We start from the raw sequence: 24,491 nt of genomic DNA, 5'->3' as shown, positions 1-24,491 counted from the left end.
GAATGGTTTCAAGCTATGAGACTAAAAAGCATTCCAATTTCTATAGCTCTTCTGACCACAGAAGCTGTAGAATTCGCTAAAAGTCTAGGAGAAAATTTTGTTCGAAGTGATGAATGGCTCATAAGATGGAAAGAGAGAAAAAAGTTTGTCAGAAACTACATAGTGAGAAGCAAGGGCTGAGAACTGGATAAAAGATGTTTCACCAGGGCTTCTAAAAGAATACAAGCCACATAAAATTAATAATGCATATGAAACTTGTCAGTTTACCAAAGCACACATAATGTTTAAAAGTGACATAGCAAATGGTTTTAAGAAACTAAAAGGATGGATTACTGTATTATTAATGTGCAATATGGATGCAACAATTAAGAAGATGCAATTGGTTATTGGGAAAAGTAGGAAAATCTTGATGTTTAAAAGGAGTCAAGAATTTACCTTTTATAATGTAGCATTTAGCATTCTGTTTTATGGGCACTTTTAGTTGATTAAAGCTTTATTTTAGCTTCTTAAAAGAAACAATTTACTAAATTTGCAACACTTCTTCTACTGAAATTGAAAGGATTTAACTCATCTCTTTAAATAACCACTTTTACATGAATAGAATAAATACTTCTACACACTTAATAAAGTTAAATGAAGTCATTTATTTTAAAGCAGTATAATGTGATTGTGCATAAAATCATTGTGCATCACAGATTGTACAGCATTTTTTAAGTTTGCTTAAGTGCAGCAGCTTTTATTATAAACTGAGTAATGGTTGTATGTTTTCAGTATGTATTAAAAAAAAATTATGTGACTCGTATATTTTCTTAAAACAAATGTTTTTCTTAGTTTAGATTATTATGATTTTCTCCAAATCAGAAACTTTTATAATTTAGAGAAGAAAACTGTTGTAATTTGATGCGTGAAACTTCAAATAGATCTAACTCCATGAGGTTATTCGGGGTCAGAATACCTTTTAAGCTGAGCCTAGGCATGTAAAATCATCTTGCAGTTTCCTCATTATGTTGAGTTTTCTGTTTGAAGACTGGGAAAAAGTCTGGAGTCTGAATTTATGTGGCTAAGTTTAAATTTCTACTGTAAAAATTTTGTCATAACAATTTTCTACCTAACTGAACAAAGGAATCATATTAAAGTGCTATCACACATCCCTCTGTTTCAGACAGCCAACCTGTTTCAGTTTTCCTACCACATGTGCCACTGAAAGAAAGATACCAACTTTTTTCTCCCTTTTGCAAAAAGTTGCAGATTGGTTATATTTCAACCAGTGTGCTGTCTGGATCAAAACTTTGTATCTCTGATTTGTAATAAAATAAAGCATTTACAGCCAATAAATAATTTCCTTATGGGCCCATTTCATTTCATTTTTCATTTTCAAATGAACTTTTGCCGTTTTTGGCACCAAAATATAAGCATAAAATGTAACTAGAGGTTAGAATGACAACTTTTATTTCGGTTCTCTATACTTCAGTGGAAGCTTACAAGTTTTTATTCAGAGTTTTGCTGTTTGGTAATGCTGGAGTGGGCAAAGTATATTTAGTCAGAAGATTTACACAAGTAAAATTTCATGCCCTCCCTTTTGTATATTGAATCTCTGTAATTAATTATTTAATGCTTAATAGAGAAAGTTTAGTTATTGCAGTTTTAAAAGCATTTATATATATATGAATAAAAAATAAGGAATTGCAAGATGAAGTCATTGATGATTATCAGCTTTTGATGACAAATGTACTCCTGAATAAATTTTTAAAATGCATAAAGCCTAGGAATGTGAAATTTTACATGTGCAGATGCAAGAATATATTAGCAATTAATAATTCTGCATATTGCTAAAATGACAATTTGAAATTCAAAATTTCCAAGCTTGACTAAATAAGAATTAGACACTCTGGAAGTGACTTTTAATCTGTAGCAGTATGTGCTTGGCTATTTAATAACTATTTATGTAATATTTAAGCTGTAGTATTTTTAATGCATCATTATTATTGTTATAAAAGTATACATACAACTTCATTAAAAAAAAGTTGTTTTATTAAAAAAAAAAAAAATAAATGCGAGAATAAATTTGTCAAATACAGAAATTTATGGAAAGGAACTCTTATAATTCTAGTTAACAGTTGCACAGTGATTTATTCTTAGCTGCAGTTGACCAAAGTCTGCCAATGTGAGCTTTTGATATCAGAAATAAATGTATGAAATAGCTATAAGAAAATGAATATATGTACCTTCAAGTTGGCATCCACGCTTTCTTTGCCTTTAGGCGCTCTAGTAATATTAAAATACTGTCTCCGTTTGTGGTTTCTGAGGTAGTCTTTCTGTATTGATCATATTTCTGCCTCAGAAGAATTTCTGACTCTTCATTATATGGTAATCCCATAATCCATACTGATTCTTTCTTGAATCCACTTAGTGGCACGCTTTTTAGATCTGCTCATGAAGACTTGTATTTAAACAGCTTCTATTAGCTAAATTTTTATTTTTTATTTTTGTCTCTGTTTTCATAAACTTCCATTCATTAAGATGATATTCAGTTTATTAAAAAAAAGAAAGCAAAATATTTAAATTGTAATCTAATGTATGCCAAGTGGCAAAAAATCTCATAACTGGATAAATGCAGCCATGTCACTCGGGGTTAAAGAATAAAGAAAGAAATCAGCATTTCAACAGAAAAGCAATTGGAAAAAAAAAAGTGTCAGAAAAGAAATTACTTGATTCATTCTTCTCATTTGTTTGTAAATACATCATTGCATAGCTATCCATGAGCTGAAAGAAACAGGTTCACACATTGGTGTTTGGGTGTGTAATTACTATTGGTATTCCAGTAACTGAGAAGAACCTAACTTTTTTGATTTTTTTTTTTAATATTTAGCTGTCTAAATTCCATGAGAAACTTTATCTTACTCCTCTGTCCAAGTCTTGTGTAAAACCTTCTGATAAAATATGAATTACAGAATTTTGGATTTTATTCTGAGGTGTAAAGTCAGGGGCGTAACCAGAGTTTCCAGCGCCCGGGGACAACTGAAGAATTTGCGCCCCTTTCTGTGTGCCAAGAATGGAAAACATTTAATTAAAAAATTTCGTAGCATCAATTTGGCGCCCCTTGGATGCTGCGCCCGGGGACATATGTCCCCCCTTGCCCCACCCTAGCTACGCCACTGTGTAAAGTTATCTTTTGTAAATTTTATGTAACATACAAGGTTATCTTTTATAGATTTTATGCAGCATATTTAAGTAATATGTGTACTGTTAAATGAAATATTTCATTATTGATAAAGTTTAAATATTTTAATCCTTTTGCAATAAATAAAGTAAATATTTGCCCTTATAAATACAGAACATTGCTTATTGTAATATATAAAGTAATAACATTTAATGTTGGGGCTACTAAAACAATGGGAATCATTATAAGTTGTACGAATTTGCAGGACTGTTAGTCATGATTTTTTACATAACTTTTAAATTTGTAGTTTTATGAAGTTTGAAAATAAGTGAAGCATTTTGTATACATCATCATATGGCTTTCAGCTTTTCTCTTAAATAAAAATGAATTTTCCTCATTTTTACATGGTACATCATCGTATGGTTTTTGGCTTTTCTCTTAAATAAAAAGGAATTTTCCTCGATTTTACATGGTAATGAGTAAAATTACTACAACTGATACAAAATAATGCAATACAAAGTCCAGAATCGTTGGGATATTGGCGATTTTTGCGTATTTTTGTATTTTATATCTTAAGTTTAAATCTAGTATGATGACATGGTAGGCATGGCAACAATAAGGCTTGACTTATTGTTTAGATCAGATAAGAAAAGTGCTCATCCCCCACAGCCACTCAAGGTCCGAAAATGTGATCCTGGCCAGCATCAATACAATGTCAGTCAATTGGCCATTGGTGCCACTTCCCTAGCCAGCAGGTCTTTGATGACATGCAGGAATGTCAGTTTACATAAAAATCGCATTTACAGCACACCTGCTTCCTCCCCCCTTTTTTTTTGAGTATTACATTCTCAATTCCTAGACTTTGTAAGGGGGAGTGAAATTTATTTTATTTATTTACAGCTTTTGAGAATTACTTTTGATAGCATGGCTTCTGTGCCTTAGTAAAGCAATTTACCTTTGATGTTAATTTTTATCGAAACTTAAAAAAAAAAAAAAAAAAAAAAAAAAAAAAATTAGTTTGGGTTGTGATAGAGCTACTTTCATATCATATGTTTTTATATAAAACAGATATGGGAAAACATCTGTAATTTAAGTTTGTAAAACTTCTAAAAATTTATTAAGTGTATTTCACATTCTGCTTTTGTGTATCCACTCTTAGACTCATGTTAAATAATTATAGATCTTAATTAACATGCTAAAAATAAAGACAAAGACAATAATACTTAAAATATAGATCAATACCGCAGAATTATACCATGGCCATTATCTTATTAAGAGGATAATATTTTCCTCAATTCTTTATTTTTTAAATAAATTTAAAATTTAATTAGTAAATAAATTAGTGTTATTACAGTTGCATTTATTGAATGTATAAATATGTCCTAATTTGTCTCTGTTGAGAGTGAAATTTTTTTCCATTTAGTTAATTATCAGGTGTGCCTTTTTTATGTAACTCTATTAATGTAATAGTTTTTCATACTTTCAGAATTATATGACAAAAGTAAAAAAAAATATTATTGTTTTATTAAATTGTTCTAATTACTTTATTAATTTTATCTTGATATATGTATTATAAACTCCTGCAATAAAAATCATTTTTGCAGTAAAACTTGTGTGTATGAATGTTACATGTTTCATTTTAAGTATATGAATATTGCTTCTATTCTATTTAGGTTCTCCATATTTCAATGGAAGATTACAAGTTTTTATTCAAAGTTGTACTTGTTGGTAATGCTGGAGTGGGCAAAACATGTTTAGTCAGAAGATTTACACAAGTAATATTTCATCTTCTCCCTCTCGTATATTGAATCTCTGTAATTAATTATGTAAAGTTTAATAGAGAAAACATAGATATTGCAGTTTTGAAAACATTTATATATATGAATGAAAGATGAGGAATCGCAAAATGAAATCAATGCACTGATGATTATTAGTTTTAATGCCAAATGTACACCTGAATAAATTTTAAAAGTGCGTAAACCTAGGAATGTGTTCTATACATACAGAGTTCCTTCAAATAACTTCATTATTATGTACAAAGATTAATTTGGGTAATTCAAGGGTCATTTTTGGTTTTAATTAATATTATTAAAATTTCTGAGCTAAATCAAAATTACTGTGCCATTCAGAAAGTCTCAAATCGAAGTGCCTTTCCTCCTCATTATTTTATTACTAACTGATAAGCAGTGACCTTGATTGAAGTGAATTTTTATATACAGTATTTTCAATTATTGTGTAGTTGGAGTGTTTGTTGTGGAATAATTTTTTGTTCAAGTGACGTCTTTAGAATGGGGAAACTGAAAGTTCATTCATTTTTTGCTCCTTTATCTTAAAAAAGGAATAAATGCTAGTGAGATGGCTCACAAGATTTGTACTGTATTTTGGGAAAATGTTGTTACATATCACACAGTTCAAAGGTGGTTTGAGATGGATATTTCATTTTCAAAGATGATATTTTGTCTGGAAGATCATCCTCTGTAAACAAGGACCTAATAGAAAGAAGCTGTTTCTGAAAATCAATGTAATACTGTTCAGGATAGGTATGTAAGCTGCTATAATTATGGATACTCTACATTTTAACAGAGCAGAATATGATTGCTCGAATTTTTACAAGTGACTCTTTGTTGAAAGAAAATAAGAAAACTTCTTTTTTGAAATGGCTTTTTACAGGATTTCAGAAGTGGATAGTATGCAATAATGTTACAAGAAAAAGGTTATGGTGTAAGCAAAAGAATCTCCTTCAGTAGTATCAAAACAGGAGTTGCAACCCGAAAAAGTGATGTTTTGTGAATAGTGGGACTATGAAGGAATTGCATGCTATGAATTTTTACCCACAAATAAGACAATAAATTGAGAAAAATATTGTTCCCAAATAGCAGGTTTAAAATCAGAAATCAAAGCAAAGTGCATAAAACTGAGCAGTTGTTGAGGTGTTTTCTTCAATCATGACAGCTGCATGTTTCAATGAATGCCAGCTGAAGACTTGTTGAACATGGTTGGGATGTTTTTTGTCCTCTATATTCAACGTATCTTGGCCCCTCAGATTTTCATCTCCTTTGGTCACCAGAATTCTCTGAATGCCTCAGAAATAACTTCTTTGGAGACTATCAGATAGTACCTAGATAACTTCTTTATGGATAAACCTAGACTTAAAAAAAGAGGATTTTGCTGGAGAGATAATGAAAAGATATAGATCATAAAGGTGCTTACATGATTCAGTAAATTTCTCATACGTTTCTGTATTCTTTCATTTGTATTTATCATAAAAAATCTGCAGAAATTTCCAGATGACCAAATAATTTCATTATTTTAATGTATAAGTTGTTTTTATCTCCCACCAGTGTGTATATATATATACGAGGGCCATCCAGGAAGTAGATTACGTTTCCGTCTGTGTCTGCTAGGGGCGGGGCTAGCGCGGCCATCTTGGGGTCAGAGCGTTGCGCAGCTCAGTCTGCATCTAGCCGTGCTAGTGAGAGGTACGTGCTGTGCTCCGTTCAGATGCTGTGACGGTTTGAAATATCTGCGTTAATTGAAAATCCCGCGAGCTGCGAGGTGCGCTCACTAATAAGGTTTCTGACTGCAAAAAACTGTAAACCGATAGAAATCTATCGGCAGCTTCGTGAAGTGTATGGGGACAACATTATCACTGAAGGTGGAGTGCGTCAGTGGGTCATAAGATTTCAAAATGGCCGAACCAATGTTCACGACGAAGATCGAAGTGGGAGACCCAGCATAGTGACCGCCGAACTTCTCGAAAAAGTCGATGCTAAAGTCCGTGAAAATCGAAATTTCACAATAACGGAACTTTCTTTGAGTTTTCCACAAATTTCGCGAAGTTTGTTGCACGAAATCATCAGCGAAAAGCTTGGTTACCACAAGTTTTGTGCAAGATGGATTCCAAAAATCTTGACAGAGGACCACAAAAATCAGCGAATGGCTGCAGCGTTGAACTTTTTGGACGCTTACCATAAGGATGGTGACTCTTTACTCGATCGCATCGTTACTGGTGACGAAACATGGGTGAAACATGTGAACTGTGAAACGAAATTGCAATCAATGCAGGGGGGGCACACAAGTTCTCCCCAAAAACCCAAGAAATGCATGCAAACAATGTCGGCAAGGAAGATGATGGCGACTGTTTTTTGGGACAGAAAAGGTGTAATTTTGGTGGACTTCCTGGAAAGAGGCACTACAATAAACTCTCAAAGGTATTGCCAAACTCTCCAAAAACTCAGAAGGGCAATTCAAAACAAGCGCAGAGGAATGTTGAGCTCTAAGATCTTGTTGATTCACGACAACGCCCGGCCCCACACGGCAAATGTCACTCGTAAAGTTCTTGAATCTTTTAAGTGGGAGTTGTTTCCTCATCCGCCGTACAGTCCCGACCTGGCACCGAGCGACTTCCACCTATTCCCAGCAATGAAGAAGTGGCTGGCTATGCAGCGTTTTGATGACGACGCACAGCTGCAAGAAGAGGTAACGAAGTGGTTGAAGGCGCAGGCGGCCGAATTTTTCGACGAAGGAATTTCCAAGCTCGTACATCGCTACGATAAATGCCTTAATTTGTATGGTGACTATGTAGAAAAGTAGTATTTGAGTGTGGCTTTCATCTGTATATAATAAAATTTGTTTCCTATACTTTGTTTATTTTTTTATTCCAAAACGTAATCTACTTTCTGGATAGCCCTCGTATATACAAGGGAAATTATTGTTTTTGGTCCAAAAATTCGATAGTGAGCTTTAATTGAATAAGCATGAATTAGGCTCCCCACAACACATTTTTACTATTTTTAGAATGATATGTGTACATGTGTGAGTTTTTTTGTCAACAAAAAATCTTATATGAAATTTCAATTTCTACGCTCATGAAGCATTGATTAGATTTAGGGTAAAATTAGACAACTGGCAGTGGTACTTTACTTGAAGTTCATAAAGGCTTGTTTATACTAGCAGGACTTTGAGTCCAAGAAATGCTCATGAAATTAATGGTTCCGCCAAATTGAAGAAAGGGCACTTAATATTTTTACTTCATGCCAGCCTACATATGTAAGTAAGGGAGGTAGTCTCTTGGGTTTAAAAATTCAATAGAGTTTTATGTGAATGGCATAAATTAGGGTCTCTACGAGGGCCAGTGCAACTGCACTGGGTGGCAAAAATTTTAGAATTAAGTAAAGCATAGAGCAACTTACAAAATATTTAGAACTTGGGGTGTGCACTTGCCAGCAGAATTTCAAGGTGGCAAAAATTTTAGAATTTCTAAAAAAAACCAAGCTACAGAATTTAGGGTCTGCAAAGACTGCACCAAGTGGGAAAATTCCTAGCACCAGTCCTGGTGCACAACACGTTTTTACTATTTTTAATATGATGTCTATCTGCGAGTATGTATGTGTGTGATGATTTTTTTCATCGAAAATAACGTTCTGTATAAAACTTCCAAGAATGTCTTTCTGTTTTTTGTATTTAAGCTTTCTACATCCAGATGAAGAATTCATTAGGTATGGAGTAAAATTGAGCTACAGGAAGCCCATAACAGTCTTTAGTGGACATTTGGAAATGGTACTTAACAGGAATCTGTGAGACTCTTTAATGAATGGATAACTGCAAGTGATATTTTACTCTAAGTCCAAAACAGTTTTTAATGAAAAATTGTATTAAAATATAATCCAAAATTTTTCACTTTTAGTATTTAGGACTTTTATATCAATGGAAACAACATATTGGAATTTGGCTAAAATTAATAAACTGAAAGTGATATTTTACTTGAAGCTCTGAACAGACTTGCATAAATGTATATACATGATACATGAAATATATATATATATATGAGATTATCCAAAACTTATCAGATTTGATATTTAAAACTAGTATGTATTTGAGAACAACATATTACATTTATAAGTAATGTGTTAACCCTCATAAGAATATCATAGATCCAGAAGCAAATTAATAAACAGCTCAAAGTTTTAAATTTGCTGGTTATTTGCCTGTACCGACTGTTACTATTGCTTTTAGTTCAGTAATATTTTAAGATTATTAATATATACTTTTTAATTATAATACATTTGTTATTCAGGGATTGTTTCCTCCAGGCCAAGGAGCAACTATAGGTGTTGATTTTTTAATTAAAACTGTTGAAATCGATGGTGAAAAAGTTAAGGTAATATTTTTTTAATGGTTCTTAACTCATTTGTAAAACTGATTGAATTTTGTACTGTTTATGGTATAATTTAAATTTTTTAAAGAAATACATAAAAGAAAAGAAAAAGTCAGAGGAATTTTTTTTCTTAGGAATAAAAGGGCATTTTACATGCGTATAAAGATGCATGTTTTATTCTGTATAGGGAATAAGCTACATAATATTGTTCAATATTTCATTGAATATTTAGTATTACATTTATATTTCAGTATACTTTTAATGAAAAATAGTAGTTAGTTTATTTAAATTTCATTTATAGAATTTAGAAATTTTTTTATAAAAAGGATGGTTTGATAATTGAGACTACTTCTACAGAAAACTGAAACATTACGTGTGATGAAATCTTTGATATATTAATGTAAAGTCTGGAGAGGGAAAACTAACAAGATTTTACAATTCATTAATATATGTGTCGGCTCTTAATACTTAGTCCATGATTTAAAACATAACAGAAAATTGTATATGGAGAAGGGAAATCAAAATGACCCTGCAAATTCATTAATAATCCTGCATTTTTGTACTACTTATAAAATTTGCACAATCTTCTGTTTGTAAGAAATTTCTGTTAAGGTAAAACTGTCACTTGCTGTTAAAAATTAAGGGAGTTCTGCACAATTGTATAAGATTCTTCTTCCCATTTCTTGTAGCTATGTAAACTGTAATTACGAATGGTACTTCCTGATTATCCATGTCCCCAACTTGAAAGTTGGCAACTAATTTTTAGTCAAGTGAAGATGTGAAACACAACAGTCATATTTTAATAAATGGCAGTACCCTAAAATTTACATAAAACAGCAATCAAATAACAAAATTTAAAACATTAACCTTTTCCCCCAATGTCGTCTCCCCTTGCACAATGCTGTCTTTTTTAGCTTAAAAGAATATCAGAAAAGCTTGGTTTTAGTTTACAACTGAACACTGTGCATGCTATCAACATCCACATGTATGCAGTGACCTGCTTTCACTATAAAATTATCAGAAAATTACACAAATTTTTATCTATAAATTCGATTGTTTAGGAATTACAGTTTCATGGAATGCAAATTTTCGCATTCTCTACTGATAGGTGAAACTACATATTTTTGTGGAAATGCAATGCTTTCTTTTTCACCAGCTCCACAATCCTATTGTGATTGTGATTCCTCTGATAGTGATTGTGATTGTGATTGTGTGCAAACTCCACAATCCTATTGTGATTCCTTACCCAAAAAAAAAAAAAAAAAAAAAAAAAAAAAAAAAAAATGCATTCATTGCAAAAAAAAAAACAAACTCTAATGATCATAATTAATACAACAAAAACAAGCACTAATGGCCACTACTTCATCTGCTACTTATGTATGCATGCCTGGGTTGCCATATAAGTACATTCTGGAAGCGTCTTGGGGAACCTATTTATAGCATGTTTTATCATGAATACTATTTAGGAGGGTGCAAATAATCAGAAAGTTTTTATGAATATATACGATTGGTCCATAAGAAAATAATTGCAGTAGTGCACAGTCTGAGATTGGGATTAAGGCAGTTTGCTATATTAGATCATCAACTTAAATCTATTAAGATAATGTGTAGAAATTATGAAATTAGAAATAGGTAATGGTTGTTTATGAAATATTTAAGCATTTATAATCTTAAGAGAACCAAAGTGCTCAGTGTTTTGTTTTTGTTTGTTTCATTAAACAGTTCTCCCAATGTAAGTTACTTCATTTTTGTGCTAATACGTTCTCTAATTTTATAGATAGAGATTTAATTTCTTCCTCAGTTATAAAGTTCTATTGTTTAAGTCCTGCATTTGCCATGTCAAGAATTTCTTCTAAATTCTCAATTGAAATTTTTTCGTTCTCGATAACCTTTGTCATTTTCTTCAGTAGCAGATCCTGCTGCAGCTCCAAAATTAGTAACTCTTTTCAACATAATCAGAAATCCAGACTTTGCTGTAATGATAATGGCCAACATAATCAATAGTCCAAACAATGCTGTAATGATAATGGCCTGCAAAAATAATGGTATCATGATGATATAGCACGGGATTAGTGACTAAGGACATCTTGTTCTGCTAAATTTTGACTTGCTTCTTTCATAACAAATATAATTCAAGCCTGTGGAAGTTAGGCATGAGTTATATTTGTTTAATTATACTTGCATATATTTCCGGGTTATGCTTAAGGCTTATCTGAGTCCCGAATAAATAAAATCCCTCATATGCTTAAAGGTTATCTGAATAACAAATCAGTTATTTACAAAACAAGTTTTTTTGTCTATCGAAAGAAATTTCTGTTAAATTTCTCCTAGTCAACACACTCAACACTTCACAGTTCAGTTGGCTGAAGTCTGTAATCGTTACCAGGCATAACATTAACGCAAAAGATTTCAGTATTGTTTGGAATTCAGTTAAAAGTAATTTTTTAAAAAAATGTTTCAGATATCTTTGTATGAGTTATTTTTCAAGCTGTTAGGAGTTAATAATGATGGGATAATGGAAGCAAAATATAATAAAAATGATTTCCCTGGTTTGCACCGCGGATGTATTCAGTAGGTGTAAAATCAGTGAAATATCATAGAATGTATTAGTGTCATTTAAATAGGGGGTAACGGAGCCATATTGTTGATGATTCAGATTTATGCAATGATGACTTAAGAGTTTTTTTTTCAATGTGGAGTTGCTTTATTAAGTGAAGTGAAATTAAGAAACAGGATCATCACATGCTTTATTATGAAAAGTGCTGCACATGTGTGAAAGATTAACATAATGTGAATCATGCTAAAGCAAGACACTACTCTCAGAATCTATCTCTTCCTTTCTATAAAAAACTGCTGTTGGTTTGCAGATTAGACCATTCCGAATATTAGATGCCTGAATTTCAAGCTTCGTACTGTAATCAAAGTTAAGTAAAAAATGACAATTTATACTGATAGCAGCACAGTATTAATAAAAACAAAAATCAATGCTTTATGTTAATATGTAAAACAACCTTTATTAACATTAATATCAACTATGAACTCATCTCAGTAATAATAGCTTGAAATATCTTGGAATCATCTTGAATAATCAGCTTACTTTTAAAGAAAATATAAGGTATCATTACAAGAAAACCATTGCTGCTGATATGGCTATATTCAGTCTCTTAACAGCTATCCTGCAACAACAAAACTTTGACCCAAACAATAGAAACCCTCATAAGAGGCCACTGACATAATTTATTAATTATGTCAGTGGCCTCTTATGAGGGTTTCCCACCATAATTCAAAATGGTGGGGAAATGATTTTAACAGATGCAGCATTAGCATTAATTTACACGTTTCTAAGAGAACTAATAGCCTGAAGGACAAGGAAGAAAATAAAGTCCCCACTAAAATAGTAACTTTGAAAGTCACAACTTAGAAGGTTTATCCCAAAATAGAAAGCAGTCAATCTGAATTCAGGCTGTATATGGTGCCAGCATGTCTCCAGACAACTATTTTTTTGTACTTAATGTTTTTACTACTACACTTGACATATTTAATAATTTTTCAGTATAAGTATTTTCACCTTGTTGTTTTTCATGTGAGGTTTATGGAAGAAGAAATTTTATGTTAGGTATTTCTGTTTATGATATATGGATAAGATTATTTTTGTAAGTAGATATTATTAAATATTTCACTAGAAATTCTGTTAGACATTTTTATTTTATAATCTTGTATTCCAATTTTTTATAAGCTATATTTAAAAAAATTATTTATGCAGTTTTGAACACTGTATAAGCAATAAATTACATTTTCGAAAGTAACATTTTTCTTTTTGTTATTTATTTTGACTAACCAGGTCTGCATTTCTGAGGATGTGTTTTTTGTTTCAGTTTTCCAACGTTTCTTGGTTTTTATGTATAAGATAGCCTTTCAATCTTTCAATGCACCACCTTGGTAGCTTTAGTATTTCGCATTGCTGGTTGCCATATCATTGGACCTAGGTTCAAGTCCCAGAGAAGGCTTGGATATTTGTAAATGCATACTGTCTTTGTAGCAGGAGGGGCACTTAAAATGCATAGAAAGTAGAATGTCCACTTTAGGGGCCTAATGGTAGGGAAAGAGGGGTAGGAGATCCTTTGAAATCTATTCTTTAGGAGAATCTCCTTCAGAACTCAGATGGAGTTAGGCAGAATCATACTGTCACCTGCAAAGGTGACCTTGCCAATGATAGGTGCAGCACTGCATTCCTCACCACAATAAAACCCATAGAATTGTTGTGATGTTTCTATCAATTAAGGTGAATGCAGTTCCCGAAGAAGGCTCCCGTGTGTCAGCGCAGTCTCAGGATATTCTGTAAATGACTCTCTAGCAAGAATCTTCCATAGCATGTAGGTCCATATCATGATGATTACTTGAAGAAAAGTAAGTTGTAAGCAATTATTGACAATTATTGCAAGTAGGAAGTTGAAAGTCTTAACATAGTCCAGTAGAATGAGTCTCTGATGGAAAGCTGTTTCAGCTACTGCACTGTGCTGCCACCCATTGTGGCAGAGCGTAACTGAGTGGCTGAAAGAGAGCGACATGGTAAAGTGCAAAGTACTACCTAGCCAATCAAAAGGTGTTGTAGGAGGGTAAACTTTAGTGTGCCAAAAGAGTGCTCAGCAAAGTTTAAATAATAATTAACTTTTTAAAATTATAATTAATCAGATTCCCTAGACAATAATTTAATTTATATTATTTAATTCATTCCTCCATTGTGAGGTAGTGGCGGAAATTCGCTAACGGGCACCGCCGTGCGTTCGAATTCCATCGAACAAACACTGCATAAGTGAGAGCACAAGAAACACCAACGTGACATACATGGCTTAATCTGAGCCAAGCATATCAATCCAAGTAACCATAACTGATTTCTGTCAGTCAAGTGAAATAAGTAATACCACAGCCTTTCAGTGTGATCTTTGGCTGAATATTCATTGCATTTTTAGTTTTAATTATTAGTTCGATATATTGCAATTGCATGCATCAGATTATTAATTAAAATTCCCCATGAGTTTTAGAACTATTTCGGTAGTGATTAATTAGACTTCTCAGTCTTATTTATGCAATCTCCTTGAACTTGTAACCAGCATACGTTGAAAGAGCATGTCACTTACACATTCTGGTTACCAGGAAAGATATGCAAGTTGATAATTTCAGAGTCATAACATTATGCAGTCTTTTCAATAAAGTCTGTGCTTATGGTTGATTAATCTTTTACACATAAGAAATAAACACCGAAGAAATTAAATATGGTTGTTTTAAGTATTTTAAATATGGTGCTAGTATGAAACATTCAGTTAAAGTCATACATAATGCTAACAAAAGTACCTGCAGTTTATTCTTGCCCCTATAGCTGCTCTTTTAAAACTACATGACTGTGTATATTGTAGCACATATGTTGAGCTGTAAGCAGCAAAGATATTTGCACTCATGATTTTCTGTTCTGCAAAGGCTTGTCAAAAGCTGTCTTTGCAAGGCTGTAGATTGCCAGTATGCGTAAAGGTCAAAATTGTAAATATCATGGATAGTATATTTCCCTCCTAGTTTACTTTATATCCACCAAAATTATTTAATTTGTATTTAAACAGAAATATGTAAAAATATTGTTCACTAATTTAGAAGAGTATTATTTTTTGATGAAATGTTCATCAACTTTTGTGAGTGCATAATTTCAAAAGTATAAAGAGCACTCCCTTTTTTTAGGTTTTAGGCTTCAGTAATTTAAATTCTTATTGCTAAATGTATATTTATATCTGAAAGGAATTATTAGCTTTTGAAAGCGGTGGTTATTTTTTTTTTCCAGACAAGCATAATATTGCATCTAATTAATAAAAACTTGTAAATCCACTTTCCATAAAGTCTCACAAATTATGACATAGTGATAAAATGAACAATCTAAAACAATACGCTTCTTGATAATATATTCATGTATTTCAAGACAGTAAGATTATTAATTAAATGTTTGCTGTTAAAACTGCAGATACTACATGTACACTGCACAAAAAAGGGGGTGGGGGACAGTTCTATATCTCCCATTCTACTGGGCCGATTGACAAAATTCAACTTGTGTTTTTCATGTCTCGAAAGTGTGACTTAGGATATGTATTTGATTTGTATATAGCATTGTTCTAATGTAGGTATTTTAACACAAAATCGGACTTTTTTGGAAATGACATGCCAATTTTTTTCCATATTTCAATTCTATGACTCAAATTATGCCACGCTGCCAAGTTTTGCAAAAATCGCATGAATAGTTTTTCAAAAATAGCTCTGGAAAATTTTAGCTCCTCATTATTAATTGAGTTTGGTATATATTTATTAATATCTCTTTTTTTATTAAACTTATTCTTCCTTTCATGTTTCGAAATTTAGGTTCATTCCAAATAAAATTCATCCATTAATTTTTTATAAATTTTTTGAAAAAGTTTGAATTATAAACTATAAAATTTTTGCCATCATCTTAAAGTAGATGTATTTCTAAGCATACCTCCAAAAAATTAAAATATTCTTTAAAAAGTTCCAAAGACATGCATGAATTTATATATTGGCGCATTATGAAATTTGGCGTATTTGTTGAAAACGATAATAACATCAAATGTGGTTTAGGCACTTTGTTAAAATTATTTGAAAGGAGAACGATGTGACTTTTTTCCCTCTCATGCACAATGTAAAAAGGTAGAAACGATGTGACTTTTTTCCTGGTCCTTTACAATGGAACGGAAAGTTAAGAAGTTTGCCAAGTGAATTATGTTTAGCGCAAACTGAAAAAAAGATGTCAAGATAAATTTGTGAATTTCTCAGTAAATTTCACACCAAATTTTACATAGTGTAATATTTAGGCATAATTTGAATCGCAGAGTCGAAATATGGAAAAAAAAAAATTTGCCCCCCTTTTTTTTGCGCAGTGTACATATAAAATGTGCATTCAGGCCATGAACATATTAAAGTTAGGAATCAAATAAGCTTAGCAAAAATGGATAAATAAGGTCAGCAGAGTTAAAACAGTTGATCGTGGAAGAAAATTTATGACATATGTCATGTTTGCAATGTGGAGCATGAGAACATATATCATAAATTGTGACAGTTACGCTAACTGTATGAACAGCTAAATTTGTGACGTAATAGGATAAAATAAAAGATATAGCTCCAGTTAAAGTTCCTAGTCATTTATTAAACTGTAATTGAAAGGATCAAATTGCAATTTTTTTCCCTTCCTCCTCAGCTTCAGATCTGGGACACAGCTGGACAGGAGCGATTTCGTTCAATAACACAAAGTTATTATCGCAGTGCTCATGCACTTGTTCTTGTGTATGATATCAGCGCTCAATCTACATTTAAGTCCTTGCCAATGTGGATAAAAGAAATTGAACAGTATGCAAATCCTAAAGTTTTAAGAGCTCTTGTTGGTATGTCATTTTTCTTTTATTTCTTTTACTTTTTTAAACATGTTTGCTATGTAAATAATTTTATTATATATGCTTATTTTGTGTAACTTGTAGATGTTTTATATTAATAGCTAATAATAAACTGCTAAACGTGAATAACTTAATTTTTATATATTCTATATCATTCCAGTTGTATCATGTATAGGATATGAATAGGAAGTATAATATATGCATGTAACTGTACCCATTAGTATGAAGCTTGCCTTGTTGAAGGATAGTTTTTATTTATATAATTATTTACAAGTGAATGCACAACAATAGTGACTCTTAAGTAAAACAGGGTTGCCACGCTACCTGGAAAACCGAAAAAAGTCAGGGAATTCGGAAATTGACCAAAAAATTCAGGGAAAAGTCAGGGAATTTAAGTGTTTTAGTCAAAATCTGGAAAAGTCAGGGAATTTCATACAACGATCCCGCCAAAAAAGGCGAGTTTTGCGCCAACGTAGGAAGAGATCACTTTTTTGGCGAATTGTTTATCACATGAGTGTCATTCGGGCAGCTGGCATAGAGCCAATTTTCGCAGCTCCAATTTGATTGTCTTTTAGAAAGGCAAATCAAGTTTCCCGCAATTTTGGTTTCCAGTAACCTCGAGAATCGCATGTGCAGTGCATGAACTAAAGAAAGTACCTGTTCTCGTATAAAACAAAATGGGTTTAATCCTAGTATACAGTACCATGAAGGTTAGAATGAAAAAATATTTATTGTAAAGAATTTACGATCAATTTTTAAGTAATTATCTTTATTTTTATTTCCCTCTAAATTTATTTATCATTAGTAAATAATATTTCCAAATTTCAGGAAATTTTCTCTGGCATAATCCTGAAATTAATTCTAGCAGTATGATGACATCACGAAATTTAATGCAATATTTTTTCCTTATGTATGCTGCAAAATAAATATAAAATACCTCAATTTAGTAAAAAAATATCATTAAATAAATTTCTTTCTTTCATTTAGCTGCAGAATAAGCCTTATTTTATTCCAGATTGGGGAGATTCTATTCTCAATCTTCAGTGGAGAAAACAACTCCTATTATAATTATATTTGTGTTTTCAAGTGTTAAGGTGCCTTTTAAGAAGACACCTCACACAAATTAAATTTACCTAAAATCTAACCTAACTTTTAGCATTGTGTTGTGATTTATAAGAACCGGATTAGCCTCATGTTGAACTGGTGATGATCATGAGTAATAATTAAGTAAAACGTACAATTGTTATCCAATGTATATATCTTAAATTTTATTAAGTTCGTAAGTGGAAAAGTAAACAAAATTATCAAACAAAGTGTACCGAGAATAATTAAGAATAAATCTCCTCTGGGATTTATTGAATAATTAAGTGAATTTGCTACACAGTACAAGTAATACCATAATTAATTTACCTCTTAGCACAGCCAACGTACATTGCGCGGATAGACTGGAATTTTCTTGAAACATACCTGGAAAACCTGGAAAAGTCAGGGAATTTCATTCTCCTGTTTGAGTGGCAACCCTGGTAAAATGACAAGAGTGGTTAAATGTTCTACCTTTTTTTAATGTAAAAAGAATTTTTGTGTTTTGCTAAGTAGTGTTGTGTAAAATAAAATATATAAAGTAAAAATTTGCTTTTTCATATCCAGTGGTGGCCAAAATTGTGGATACTTTTGGAAATTTTTATGTTTTTGAACTTTGTATGCTTATAGAAAATGTTACATTTCGCAACATGCAAACCTGTATATATCATTTTAAAGATAATTTATTACTGAATTCAATACAAAACACAAAATTCAATTATTTGCAATACAAAAAAGTTGTATGTACTTTAATATAAATAAAAAAACACAGTTATGAAGTGGTTTGTAATGTCTAGCTTTCCTAGCCAATCACTGTTCTTGTTCTGAGAACCAATCAAATGTTAGTAACTGCCAGTAGAAGCTGACATCATGTTTACACTTGAAACAATTCATTATTTTGCATTGTTCTGTAGAAGGAGGACCTGTTTCTTATACACTGCAATTACAAGTAGGAATTTTTGGACATCAAATAAAAGAGTAAATTGGACACCTAGAAAGAGATGTAATATTATTGTGTTACGAGAAAGTGGCCTTTCCTATGCTGAAATTGCAAGACAGGTGGGTGGTTCAGTGACTACATCTGGAGCCCGAAAGTTTTGTTTACGATATCAGGAGACAAATTCAATAATAAAAAAAAAAAAACAAGGAAGGAAAAGGCCGAAAAAGGTGCACCACATCTATTCATGACAGAAGAATAAAAAGACTATGTCTCCAAGATAGAAAAATGTCATCAGTGCCCATCAGAAGTGATCTGAATGATGCTGGTGTTTCTGTCAGTTCAAGAACAATCAGGAGAAGATTTAACAGATGTTGGACTGAGAGGTAGAATTCCATGAAAAAAGCCTTATCTTAGTTTTCAGTAACGAAAAAAAAAAAAAAAAAAAAAAAAAAAAGACTACAGTGGGCAAAGGAACACATTAATTGGATAGATGATCAGTGGTCACAAGTTATATGTAGTGATGAAACTAAGATATCGTTATTCGGTAGTGATGGGCGAAAATGTGTAAGACGTGTAGAATAGGAGAAGAGCTACATCCTGACTGCATTCAAGCAACTGTGAAGAACCCAGTTAGTGTTATGATTTGGTCATGCATGTCAGCAGATGATATTGGTCGCCTTCATGTCATCGATGGGACACTGAATGCCAGAAAATACATTGACACTATTCTAGAACCAAAACTTCTACCTTCCATCAGAGATCTCTTTCCCAGCAATGCTTCGTTTATTTTTCATCAGGATTCTGCTCCTTTCCACACGGCCAAAATATCGAAAGAGTGGTTTCGTACAAAGAGCATTAAATTGTTGTCACGGCCAGGAAACAGTCCTGACCTCAATCTTATCGAAAATTTGTGGCACTGTTTGAAAACTCTTGTCCGAATGAGGCGCCCATCAAATAAAAGGGAACTAATTGAGGCTATAATTGTTTCCTGGCATCATGTAATAACGAAAGACGAGCTTAAAACTCTTGTCAGCTCAATGAAACGTTGGTGGGAAGCTGTAATCAAAAATAAAGGGTATCCTACTAAGTACTGATAACTCACTGCAGTCATCACTATCTAATGTATATCGAAACCTATTATTGTTTAACTTTTTTTGTATTGCAAATAATTGAATTTTGTGTTTTGTATTGAAATCAGTAATAAATTCTCTTTAAAATGATGTATACAAGTTTGCATTTTGTGAAACGTAACATTTTCTATAAGCATACAAAGTTCAAAAACATAAAAGTTTCCAAAAGTGTCCACAATTTTGGCCACCACTGTATTTATAAATTCTCAACAAGGTAACAGAACAGATAGTGATCTGATTTAAATGAAAGCTGATTTACAAGGAAGTTATTTGGAAAGAATAAATATGCATAGAATGTTCTAAGATAAGTAAAATTGTTGCAAATGAAAATGTATTTAGTTATGTTGAGAAAACCATCAGAAGATGGTTCGGTAGTTAAACCATCGAAAATAGTCCTGTAAAATTTGCAAATATAATGCTTATTTTTGTTGATTTCGAAAATAATCATGGTTTGGCGTGTTGTTTTAACCTAAGAGATAAAAGAGGTTACTTCAGTCAAAGAATATGTATGGTTAAGAAGGAAAGCTTCGCAGCAGCAGGAGTGGCTCCCTTGCAATGAAAAGGAAACAACTGCACGTGCGTAAAATATCTGTTGCCAAAAAGCGGCAAAGCTCGAAGCTGATGTCGAAGTTCGAACAGGTTCGACGGTCACGTTTATCAAGATTTTAAAGCTGTGGGACTTCATTTTTTCCCTCCATATTGACGGATATAAAATCAGACATCAACCTGTGATGGATAATGCAAGTTCAACAGCTAGTGAAAGTGAAACTTCACCTAATTTTCTTATTCACCTTAATCCGTGTTCCTCAATTTCCTTTACACGTGACGGAGAAGGAAAATCTCGGCCAGGTCCAGTACATCACAAAGGGGGAAATTCTCGCCAACAGGTTCTGTCGCCAAATCCCTTGGCGAATTTTCCCTCTTCTTTCTAGTGGTGTAGACAATATGTGGATTGATATAGTGACATTATCCATGACCACATTTTCAGTCATGATTGGTTGAGAAGGTTAGCATTTTTGTAACTGACCTAAATGCTGGCCAAATGGTATAGTGGTTAGTGATGCTGACTGTTGTACCAATGGGCCCAGGTTCTTATCTCAGAGAAGGCATGGATGTTTGTGTCTACTGTTTTTGCGCCAAGAGGACATTCAAAATACATGGTGAACGACAATTCCTCTTGTGTGGCTGGTGATAGGTAAAAAAGGAATGGGAGACCCTCAGACTGTCTTTGGAGTATGTTCTCCCTTAAAATTGGGGCACAGCTGCACAGCTGGTGTGGTGAATCTATACTTGTACTACTTATGATGAAATTCTAGTGTCCCACCCACTGATACCTGTACTTATGACCTAAATAATAAATAAGTCCCCAAGACATTTATTTTGGAATGGGATGTTGCTCATACTGGAAGAAGGAATTGGAATTTGAATAACTTAAGTTCAGTTAGCATAGCAAATTGCACTCTTGCCTTGACTTTCTAATTTGAAGTACCTTATTATTTTGTTCTATCTCTTATTATTCAAAGTAACAGTTTTAGTAAATGGTAATGTCTTGGTTCAGAAAGAAGCTCAAGAAAACGATAGGGAACAGATAGGAGAAGATAAGGATGATGTGTCACTTAAGAAATTAAACAGCATTCTTTTGAAAATTCCTGGATGCTCAGAAGTTAGTGCTGAGGATACAGCAGAATGGATAGTATTTGATTTGTCAGATCCTTTATATCAAATTCTAAATGATAATGTACTGATTGAAAGTTGAGAGAAGAAAGTGTCGAGGAAGAAGATGACCTTAATGTTGAAGTTGAAGCAGACGCAGTACCTTCGGCTAGTGAAGCATTTGCCAGTCTTGAATCTGCATTAAAGTGAATGGAGTGTCAGCCCGAGTGTGACCATATGCAACTTCCCAATGTTAAGCGGATGCATGACTTGGCTGCCTGAAAACGGATGAATGCAGTCAAACAGCTTACTTTGACTGGGATATTCAGCAAGCAATGAGTACTGTACAGTACACTATATAACATGTATGTAAAATTGTTGCCTTTTCATTTTAATTAAGTAAAACCTGTTTTTCTTTAAAAATAGTTTTTTTTTTCCTTCCGTCCCGTTTTCAACATACAGTACATACAGTAATACAGTAATTAATTAAAGTGTATATAGAATCTTTCTTCGGAAAAAAATCCAAGTATCCAAATGTTTTATTATCCGAATGGAGTCTGATCCCTTTTGATTCGGATAATTGGAGTTCTACTGTATATAAAGTAAAAATAGATTTTTCAGACGTATGTACATCTTCAGCAGCTTCCCCCCTCACTTTTAGATTATTCTATTTCAAATGTTACCTGCTTGTAAGTAAAAATTTATTTTGTTATTAGATGCATGTTCAAAATTATTAACTTTTTTTAAAATTCTAAACCAGTTATGTCAGTTTTACAAAGGTCACAGTAGTGTTTTTTTGCAATTCATGGTAAACTGTGTAATGGTTTTTGTTTGCATTTCTGTTTACACTTTCCCATTGTAGCTGTTTTTAAGACTTACAGAAGAGCCTTTCAGTTACTGTGATATAATAGAACTTTTCAATTAATTTTTATTGCTGAAATAATAATTTTGATCTAGATATTATTAGATGCTTGCATTGCTCTACTTTAACCATAGATCTAGTCTGATGATGCTGTGTCAAGCTTTATACATTAAAAACATACTAAAATTAAAATTAGATACAGTCTTTACTATTGGACTGTTTAAAAATTATTTGTGCATACATAAAAAATAGCATTTTAATCAAAAATAAGTATTTACCTACCACCTGCTTCTTCCTTCCCATGGATTTCTTACAGAGGAAATTGTTTGTAAGAATGCCACTGCCTTATTATGTAAAGCCATTTTTGATAATCTATCACCTTTTATATCTAAGCTGTTTGGAGAATACGGAAGTGTTTAAGTTTTTTCTGGCCAAAATACTTGTGCTGTGTTTGCGATAGATTGGGAAGCATTATCATGATGCAATCAATGTCCAGCCATTTTTGTGAAAATTCTGTCACTGCTTTCAAGTTATTTCAAGTTAATTTATTAAATATGGATTAACTGTTGTTTTATGCATATTGTATTCTGACACATTATTGTTGACAACAAAAGGAAGCTGATCCCCAAGTAAAGCAGACTTTACTTTTTTTATTATTTTTTATTTTTAGATTTTGTCTCAGGTTCATTGTGATGGAAAACGTTTCCTATCATTAGTAATCATCTCAAGATTTTGGGTATTCTTTCTTTGAAGCAATCTTTACATTAAGAAATTCACATACACTAACACAAATTTGTATCTACCTGACATCAGCACTTGAGATACCTTTCGAGCATTAACTTGTTTCATGTACATTCTAGTATTAAAAAAACAGCCCTAAACACACTTTCAATAGGAATATTATTATTTGCCATTTGTCTTATTGTGACTGGATGATAATCTTAATGAATTATGTCAGCAATAGCTATAACAAAAATAATAGGTTTCTTCTCAAATTGAATTTTTCCAGCCACTGCTGAGTTATACAGAATAACGTAACACCGTCATAATATGCCCTTACTAAGCTTCCATATGCTTCTGCATTTCATTTTTGTAACCAAATGTACAATCAACATTACATACTAGCTTGCTGAACTATGCATGAATAAGAAATTGCTTAGAAGCAAATTCTCTGTCCATGTGAAATCAGGCAGCTTCCTAAAAGATAAAAAAGTTCATGAAAGTCCTTGTGTATTCTTTATTTTCAGAACTGTTGGTTGGTGGTAGACATATACTTTCAGTTACACAAATGCTTTAAAAAATGTAAATATTCATCTTTTGGTATTCTTAAGTTGTAAAAAAATCCATTTTATAAAAATGAAATGTAACTTTTTATATGGTCTGTTAATCCCAATATTTATATTTACTCATTATAAAAAGTAAAATACAAGGAGTTTGAGTCTCATATGACAAAAATTGATTAAGTTATGTAAGTTTCAGATTTTGAATTTTTGCCATTTATTTCTGCTTGCCTTGAGGGCATGGTTAAAAAATAAATTACAATCCATCAAGGGTTTTTTTTTATTTTAATGTCATTCAGCATATTCTTCTGTGATTTACTGGCATGTAACATTCTTTAGTATATAATTTTGTGTACTTATTTGTAAAGCATCTTACTGCGAGTCACAAAATTTTCAGAATGTACTAAACTCTGGCAACCATACCATAAGCATAACAATTCCTTTGTTTTAACATACAGTGCCTTTAAATTACAGTGGTTTCTATAGACAAATCATGCTTCCCCCCAATTCCCCAGTTATAAAATTTGAGCCTATGTGATTTGTTTGCAATCGAAGAAATTCCACTGAAATTTCTGCAAGCATACTGTATTTCATCACAAAATCACTAAAGGGAACAGTTGCTTCTGTTTTTAAAGCAATCATCGCAAAATTTCCGCCAGATTAAAAGAAACAAAAATCCACTTGTAAGTATCTTTAAGTGACCACTTTCTATGATAAATATCTAAAATGTGAAATATATATGTACGTAACAAATAATTTTTTTTGCAGTTACTTTTCATCATTCTTTTTC

General features: G+C 32.3%; 1 protein-coding gene across 1 annotated transcript in view; it reads left to right on the top strand.

The window, feature by feature from the left end:
• The window catches only part of LOC118189658 (ras-related protein Rab-30-like), a 65,868-nt gene that overhangs the window by 3,783 nt on the left and 37,594 nt on the right, over positions 1–24,491 (top strand). Inside the window, exons 2-4 of the mRNA XM_035360320.2 lie at positions 4,834–4,935; positions 9,237–9,320; positions 16,564–16,747. Of these exons, the coding sequence (XP_035216211.1) occupies positions 4,849–4,935; positions 9,237–9,320; positions 16,564–16,747 (355 nt within the window). The 5' untranslated portion in view covers positions 4,834–4,848. The remainder of the gene's footprint in view (positions 1–4,833; positions 4,936–9,236; positions 9,321–16,563; positions 16,748–24,491) is intronic.

Source organism: Stegodyphus dumicola, chromosome X2, assembly GCF_044657685.1.
Source record: "Stegodyphus dumicola isolate Sdum_Otavi_A_Nest chromosome X2, ASM4465768v1".
Classification (NCBI taxonomy): domain Eukaryota; kingdom Metazoa; phylum Arthropoda; class Arachnida; order Araneae; family Eresidae; genus Stegodyphus; species Stegodyphus dumicola.
The sequence above is the reverse complement of the archived record's forward strand: the minus strand, read 5'-3'. Positions and strand labels throughout refer to the sequence as shown.